This window comes from Cynoglossus semilaevis, chromosome 13, assembly GCF_000523025.1.
Source record: "Cynoglossus semilaevis isolate Cse_v1.0 chromosome 13, Cse_v1.0, whole genome shotgun sequence".
Lineage (NCBI taxonomy): Eukaryota > Metazoa > Chordata > Actinopteri > Pleuronectiformes > Cynoglossidae > Cynoglossus > Cynoglossus semilaevis.
In genome coordinates, this window is record NC_024319.1 from 19920394 (window position 1) to 19929498 (window position 9105).

The 9105-nt window shown below is 41.0% G+C and overlaps 1 protein-coding gene across 1 annotated transcript in view; it reads left to right on the forward strand.

Annotated features, from left to right (window-relative positions):
* Positions 1 to 9105, forward strand: part of rims2a (regulating synaptic membrane exocytosis 2a) — a 100490-nt gene that overhangs the window by 81151 nt on the left and 10234 nt on the right. Inside the window, 1 exon segment of the mRNA XM_025061919.1 lies at positions 2812 to 3029. Within this exon segment, the coding sequence (XP_024917687.1) occupies positions 2812 to 3029 (218 nt within the window).

The following is a 9105-nucleotide window of genomic DNA, read 5'->3' on the forward strand; positions in this document are numbered from 1 at the left end:
ATGACTCATCTTCTATGTATTCAGGACAGAGTGTAAATTTACAGGACATCTGCCACACATTAAACAGACGTGGTCCAAACTGCCGTGTTAGTGACACAGCAGCCAGCGGTGCTTTCACTGCACAAAAAGCCAAGCTAAGCGCACTCTGCGTCGGGTTGATGTGCACTTCAGGATGTGAGGGGCATTCCATTAGCACTTTTTAAAAACCTGCGTCCTCTCTTCCCGCCCTTGTTTCTCGCCTTGACTGAATATTGTTACCCAGGTAACGGTTCATTCAGGTAGAGTCGGTGTTTTTAGAGGTTTGTTTTTTAGAGGTTGTTTACTTTAACCTCCTCTGCTCACACTCTGCTCACACCTCTCAACAACAGTGTGAGAGGTGTGAGGTAAGGCCAAGCCTACGCAGCTCTACATAACAGTTCAATACGAGCTGGAGATGCTCGGCTCACTCCGGGTCTTAGAGACAAAACAAAGTTTCTATCTTTGTGTTGACAGACACCTGTGCATCCTTATGCTAATTCTGGCGCCCCAGTTACTATGGAAACTAATATTTTCTGTCTCACATCGTTAGGAAAAAGTGAAAGGTAAATAAGATGTGGGTCTAAGGATGACATTTAGGTGCTGTGTATTTCTTCTTCTGACGGTGTCTTTATTGACTTTTTTGAAGTTTATTGCAGAACACCTTGACTACAGAGTTCATAAAGATCACCTGTGGATCATTTAGAAATATAATAAAACTTGGACCAAACATTACAACACTACATGAGATACAGCTTTTTGAGAGAAGAGCGATGTTGTTACAGGGAGGGACGTTTGGATGGAACTGTGTGTTCTGTAGGCTGTGTTGGTGTACTGCAGGAATTCCCTGGAGACTTCCAGAGTTTTCCAAGCAGCCTGATTTATTACACACTGTTACTGTCCTAAATGCTAAGAACTGTTCAGTGAATGAAGTGACTGCAAGAAGATGAGGTGTGGACAGAGGTTGTAGTGCACTGCAGAAGAGGTAAAAATAATTTGTTGTTGCAGTAAAACTTACAGGGCCAAATGACAGTCAAACAGCAGCAGGTTTTACCTTTGAGCTTGTTGTCAGTCTTGTTGTCAGTCTTGTTGTCAGTCCCGGCAGATTATGTGCATGAGGTGAGAGAAGTAAAGAGCAAACATCTCAAGCTCTCTCACCCTTAATTATTGTGTTTGTGAGCCAGCAAATAATTAACGAAAGGTGTACAACGACCATGGTGCCACATGAGCGATAATTTCTGTGTCAGTGCTGTAAAATGAACCATTTAAAACCAACATGTTATTCACTAACAGGTTTGAACAGAGTTGAACATTTTAAGTTGAACTTTTTAGTGGCTTTTTATGACATTTGACTCAGGATCTTCCTATGCATTTTGCCAACACTAATCTGAAGATAAAGAGAGGAAATAATGGATTTTCGTTGTTTTAACTTATGACTACTAGGTCGTGTCTCATTTTAGGTTTTGAATAATGGATTCTGTCCATGCTAGCAGTTTAAAGCAACAGCTAAATAGCTTACAGTCACTCACATGATGAGAAAATCTGATCTGGACTGCAGGCGGGACAGACAAATTAAAAAGGTTTAGGATTAATGAACATTGAATTAAAATGTCAAACTGCTGATACTTCCTAGAGTATGCATTTCTGTTTGAAAGAGTCTGTATAATTTATAACAATGTCGGCAGGTAATAATTTTACAGGTCATGATCCCTGACCTCTACTCTCTGCTGGCCTAGAAACTTCACTGTTACGCTGATAAACTATCGCATCACAAGCTTTTGCACAAACCACATGATGTAAATGTGGTTTGTAGGACTCATTGAATTCCAAACTTTAAAGCTGTATCAAAAGATCAAAGCCACCAGTTCCTTGATATTTGTGTAATAGAGTACAGGCTGATCCATAACAGAAGCTCCTGGCACCAGAGCTGGTATAAACACAGGCAGATCAGTTACATTCTCACAGTGTATCTGAACATTCTCACTACTGGCACTGGCTGCCAAACAGAGTATATGGTGTTGACGTGGAGTCAAATGGACCAGAGCGTGGATAATAAACAGATTTCTTCAGACAGACGACTGAAGCTCAGTGAAACGCAAATAAAACACAAGCTTTACCAATTTATAAACTTGAACTTTTAAGTTAAAATACACACATTTGCTTTTAGATTTTTGACTGTTGAGAGGAAAAGTGTCAGATGTAACAGATTCTCTAAACTCAGTCATGCAGGTTCTGTGTGAGAAATGCAACACACGAAATAAAGGTGAATTCAGGTGACTGAAATCAAAAATAAGTGAGGATTAAAGTTGTTTAAAATTAGTTTCAAAACCTACTGACTTTATAGGAAAAGGATAAGAGAACATTGCAGCAGCACTAATGTCTGCAGACACGAGCACGCTCAACATTTTTACCTATTTAATATTTACAGTTACCAAAACAATGATAATAGAAATTGAGTAGTTACTAATCTAATACTGTTGTTTTACTGTTTTTAATAATATAATAATGCTATTTGTTCTGACAGGAACTGAAGCCACTTATACCCATAACTATAGTGTAAAACACTGCCATGACCTCCTGAACCTAAACTCTATCCTTCTCTCCTCTTCACCTTCACTTTTCCTGTTTCTGTTGTTTCTCCTCATTTTTCTCCTTTCCACATAATTCTTTCTCCCTTGTGTCTCCTTCCACATCGCCTTCTCTCCTCTCCCCTCTCCTCTCCTCTCTATCCTCGCCTGCCTCCCTCCTGACAATGGTGGTGGCTGACAGTGACTTTGCATCCAAAATGAAACACAGGCAAATGGGCTCGACAGGCGGCATGAACATTACCAAGAGCACAAGCATCAGCGGTGACATGTGTAACCTGGAGAAGACGGACGGCAGCCAATCAGACACGGCCGTTGGCACGGTCGGCATCGACGACAAGAAGAGGCGCTCCAGCATTGGTGCCAAAATGCAGGCCATGGTTGGCATGTCGCGCAAGAGCAGGAGCACCTCTCAGCTCAGCCAAACAGGTAGGACAGCGTTTGTCCTCTCGTCTTCTCATTTGTCCTTTTTGTCTTCTGTTGTCGTCGTCGTCCTTGTTCTATGTTCAATTTTAACGCTGCCGTTCTCCTTTCCAGTTCTTTCTTTCTCTTCTTTTTCCAAGCAGAGACTCACGACTCTGCAGAGTTTATTTTCCTGTACGTGAAAACCAGAGTGTGTCTTCTCTAAGTATTTTCTCTCTTTTCTAGGTAACTAGTGTCCGGGACCTTTCACTGATCTGACAAACCTGTCTTTTTTCCCATGCTTTTCCTGCTTCTGCGATTAAAAAAAAAACCTTTCCGTTGCTAAATGTGTTGTTGTGAAAGCAGCTTGCAGCTGCATTATTGGAACAAGTTCAAAAAGATGATATATATTTATATATACAGTTGTCAATGTCTGAGTGCATGTGAGAGTGTGTGCACGTGAAAGATTCAGGCACAAACTGACATTGTACTGTTGGAGATTCTTCAAATAACAAGGGCATTTGACTTTTCCCTTCAGTCTGTGTCCAGAATATTTCCTTCCTCCACACAAAGCACTGAAGAGAGGTGGAATTGCTTCATCTGGTGCCAGGCAGTCTATCAGAACAGCCTTGCAGGTGGTGTGAGGTGATGTTTTGTCTGTTTCTGTGAGGAGCCTTTCATCTCCTCCATTCAACCCTGAGGTTGCAGATAATGACTTGGACCCATCAGCACTTTTCTGTCCAGCTTTAGACTAGACAGCATGGCTGAGGGCCAGAGAGATACATGTAGACAGGTTTGTGCTGAGGAGGAGGAGGAGGAGCAGCGCACTCTGTGTGCAACCCTCACCCACCCTCCCACACACACCACCACCATTACTTGTTTTAGCTCCTGGTTTGACAGAGACATGGGCTGCTAGGCTTTATATTTGCAAACACTCATAGCTTTATGTTTGGATCACGTTTATGACAGAGATATGTAGAGATGTAGCCTTGTTATTTTTATATATTTTTTTAATTTCTCTTTTATCTGTCCACAAAAACACTTTTAACCAGCGCACGCTCAGCACACACGTGGCCTTAATGTGGAGTTATTAATATTTAACTTAGTGTTTCTGAGTGCGTTCTCAGTGTTTTTTCTACATCTGTGTCGAGACGTGTGTGGCAGCGGCCGTCGTCTGCCCCGCTCTGTTGTGCACTTCATAAAGAGGCCGATCGCCTCCTATAAACATGCTTTCAAAGGATGATAAACTTGAAAACCAGCTCGGCACTTTATGTGAACTGCCCAGCGCTGGCTGAGTGGGGATGTGAGGGTTGGGAGGAGGTGTGAATGAGGATGTCAGCCGCGCAGCACGACTGTGGCACTGACAAACACGGGTCAGTCGTCTGGAAGTAGATGGGCTCTCAGGCGGCGGTCATGAGTGTGTGTGTGTGTGTGTGTGTGTAAACACTTTCAACGCTGGTGTTGTCGCCTGACTCCTCCAGTGGAGGCCCCGAGCCTTTTTCTGGAAGTACTGTATGGATGAGTCCATTTTGAATAAACATTTGGCAAACTCTGATAAGGAAAGCAGTACATCTGCAACAGAACCAGACATGGTTTGACAAGGAGACAGAAATATCTGCACAAGTAAAAGAAAAACACAGAAAAAAAATCTTCAGTTTGAAAAGAATTTCTATCTGAATACTTATATAAAAAATGTTATGGTTCAGTTAGCAGTTAAGCAGAAAATACAAACAAACAGTGAAAGTCTCTGTCCCTGGCCTAGTAAAGTGACTGCAGCAGGAACATGTGAGATGTGACTCATCCAAGGTAAAAAAAAAAAAAAAAAGTTATAAAACCATTACAGCTGAAGACCTGCTGATCAGAATATAATAAAGTTAATGCTGAGAATATGCATGTAGTCATTTACTGCTGTGGTGTTAAAGTGGTCTTTATGAGTGGACCTGAACACCACTGTGATTTATCGTCCTCATTGTCCCATACTCTACTCATCCATCTTTTCTTTCCCTGGTACATTATGTTATAAGCTCAATACAGGGCCAGATATTCCACATACAGCAAAAACAGAAATACTGCTGCCACACAGTCTGACTCAGCTGAAACCACACTGTTACAGTCAAATGTTCAATGAAATTCAGATTTTCTCCTATAATTTATCTGCACTTTTTATTTTGTGTTCCTCCACGAAATCTTTGCATCAGACAAAAAAAAAAGATATCGATGCATATCTATTATTCAAAGATAACGATAAATTGTTCTCAACTTCTGGAATATTTTGATGTGGTTTTATATTTGTATGAGATTCTACAACCCAATGTCGCAGACCCAAATAGGCAGCATTGAGATTCCTTCCGGTTTAACAGAAGCCTTGAGCTGTAGATGTTGAAGGGATGAATGGAAGTGCAGTAAATGTATAAGTTCTTCTTAGTCAGACAGGTCGCTCTGCTCAGAGCTGGTTAGAAAAAGGCAGCATTTAAATCAGTGGAGAATTAGTCCTCTGCTCGTGTCCTACTTTTTGTAGTGACACACACCGTGGGTGTCCTATTTTTTAATTTTAAAAATGTATGTACAGTAAAACAATCACTTAGTTAAAAACAGCGATGCCCCCTTACTGACACACAGGACAGGAATGAGAACAAAGCTTTGGCCGCCTGCTCGCTAACACCAGATAGTGATGTAGTTATGGACCTCCAGAGTCTTCAGAGACACCGTTTGTGTGAAAAAGAGCTGAACTTTGAGCTTTTAGCTGAGGTAATTTATCTTCCCTGTTGACTTGAGTTTCTATATCAGCAGCCACTTCAGTTGCTGAGGTGGCTAATTAATCTCTTTGGGGCCTGAGCAGACATGATGCTTTTAGGAGGATGCATTAAAAGAACACGGCCGTGCAGGTACCTGCACCACAGAAGGCTGAGGGACAACGTTGTTGTTGCCTCAGTTCCACTGAGGTTATTTCTACAGTATATATGACTCTTCATTCACTTCATCTTCTCACCTACTGCGTCCACCTCCATGTTGTCTACGGCGCTGCAGGCCTCATGTGAGTCACAGTAATAGTGCGTGTGAAACCCAACAGCAGAACTAATATTTAGAGCTAACAAAATAATAAAAACTAATCTACAATTGATGTTAAAATGAGCAAACTGTCGCGTCAAACCATAATATGAAACCATTTGAACTGATCAGAGTTCTTGAAACATAGAAACAGTCTGGACACACTGCTCTTTTTCCCTGATTGTACACGAGTGCTGCGTAAACCACAGTTCTTTTCATAAGTTTGTGAGAAAAAAAGGAAAGAAAATACAAAAAAACCTCCTGCTGTTTCCACAAGTGACCTTGCAAAAGGAAAAAAAAAACAAAGCTTTGCAAAATTATTTGTTATAAATCACCTCTGAATGTGACTGTGACTGTTTCTAACCTCCTTACTACTTAAAAAGAAACTTTTTGCAAAGCTCTAATTTTATTGAACTTTTAAGTTGCATCTGTAGCATAACATCAGATACTGTTAGTGAATGCACAAGGTGAACACAACTGTGATGAAAAACAGAAATCATACTTCAACACGTGCAGGGAGAGCAGGGGCATCAGGGTTACTGGACAATGCCATTGCTTGTCTGTCCAGCTGAGGCAGCTGAAAAATGTCCTGGAAAGTTTTAGTCCAAATCTAGTTGTTGCATCTGGAAATAAAAGAGAGAGAACACAGACCTGGTATTTCTGAAATCCAATCATTATCAAATAGTCAAATTTATTTTCCAAGTGATAATTCACAAAAGACATTTTGTCTTGAAAGTGACCGTGACATATTTTTGTCTTTAGTTTTATCTGGTACACACACTGTAACAGTCACGACCTGATGCTACTTCATGAGCTCAGTACAAAAAGCATTTTATTGGGCCTGATTTTCTTAGGGTGTCTGTTTCCATGGTCACTGGACATTATCTGTTGTGATTCATGCACCTGTAGATATTACCAACCACCAGGGTGTGTGTGTGTGTGTGTGTGTGTGTGTGTGGAGTGGTGGTTGTTCAACATTAGATTACAGTAGAAATATATATAAATTAAACCCATTTTGAGTTTATCTTCTGAACACTCCACTCTGTTTATTCATGTGCTATGATGTGACAGTCGGGGAAATTTGATGTAGTTAATTATTGTCGTGTTGACACCAGAGCGTGATGTTCTTCCTAGCAGGCTCCGGTGTACTTTGAACAAATTAACCGATGTTCTTGTTTTGAGGCTGTTATTTTTCTGTTTCGTGGCCATTATGAACATATTAGCATAAAGCCCAGTAATAATTTAGATGACGAGATGGTGAAGTGAGGTTTACATGCAAGTTGCACTTCAAACATGTGACCTGATAAGACTGTTTTCAGCTGTAATGAATATGAACTTCCTACTTGGAAGTTTTTTTGGTAACCTCTTCTAAATATACTGCACAAACTTCCTTGTCCATCGAAGAGGAAGCTGATGAGACATGCTGTAGGAAAAACGCTGTGGTCAGTATGACATGATATCATGCAGTGATGACGTCTTGTAATCACAGCAGGAGTTTATGGCCATTTTAGGTCTGTTGCTGTGTATTATTCTCTGTAGGGCTGTCAAACAACTGAACATGTGGACTAATTACCACCAAATATCACAAAAATAATATTTCTGTTTATAGCTGGAACAGAAAGGATAATAATAGCAGGTAGATTGATGTGTTTCAAAGTTTTTATTCATGACTAATCCAAATGATGATTTAAAAATATGCAGAAGAATATCATCTAAAATTTACCTTTATGGAGTTGGTGGACTTCACTCTGCATCTTGATGGTTTTCCTTTGCTTTGATTAATGTTCTAATAAAGCAACAAATGCTTTTTTTAACTACTAAATTATTTGGTATCTGCAAGGATTTATTTTTTTAATTCTTGGCCCATTGGTGTCAACGGAGTCGGGATTTCTTTGTGTTTTTTCAGTCAGCAACACTATTTAAGCGCTGTTGCCTCACATGAAGACCTGTCGCTTGTTTGTCCCCATTTGGTCACATGATCTTTTGTGTGTAGCTTGTATGTGGCCCTCACAGGCATGAGTTGCTTATGCAGTTGAGTATAGCCGCATGTCTTTATTCTGGTATTTTTGATTGGTCATTAAACTGTCGTGACTGTAATATCTCACCCTGTCACCCTGACTGGTCCCCCCTCAGCCTGCGACCCTTATATTAAATAAATACCTACCTTTGCTAAACAGAGAGAAAATGTGCCTAAAACACAAACAAACCACAAACCAAAAGACAATCTTTTTACTTCAGTCAATGTTCAGTCTCACAGCCACTGGATTAGAAACTGCTTCCTTAATGATGGCCATAATAACAGGAGGCAGGAAGAAAACCTCAGACCTGCTCAGACTCCGAGGCTGAACCGAAGCTACAATAGTGGTAGAAGGAAAATGACTGATTCTAGCCAGGTGTCGTGTTTGCATTTCTACTGACAAAAACCTGCGTCATTTGTGGCAGGAGTGGATGCAGGATGTTCCTGTCTGTGGCTGCAGACAAAAGCCAGATGTTAGCTGGTGTTGGTGGATTCTTTATATTCTTGGTTCAGTAAAGTGGGAATTAGGAGCTGGCAGAGACGAGCATAGCCTTGAAGACGTCATCTGAACTGTGCTGTAACGCAGTTGTATGATTTAGAGGACAATGATTTCACAGTAGTGTCACGTTTGTCTATTTTTCTAATTTAAGTCATTTTTTATTGCCACTCATCTACACTGAGCTGCAGACATGTAAGAAACTGTAACTAATGACTTGAGGACTGGTGTAAGTCAGAGTAAAGGCGGCAGGGGAAACTAAAGAGTATTTTTTTTGCACTTGTGTGTTTGCGTTCAAGTGCTCGTAAGTGTGTGTTTGCTCACATTATGTGTGTGAATCCCCGGGTTGGAGGCTTCCATTAAGCTGTGTTTACTGTGAGATGGTCCGGACCTACAGTCTGACGCTCGGACTCGTCCAGGCCCATTAATCAGAAAGACTTCCGAGGGCCGTGATCCCTGCCGCCTGCCAGGAACAGAAGCTCCACACGACTTCTGGGACGTTATACTCTGTTGTTGTTATTGCTGAAGAATGGGTGAGATTC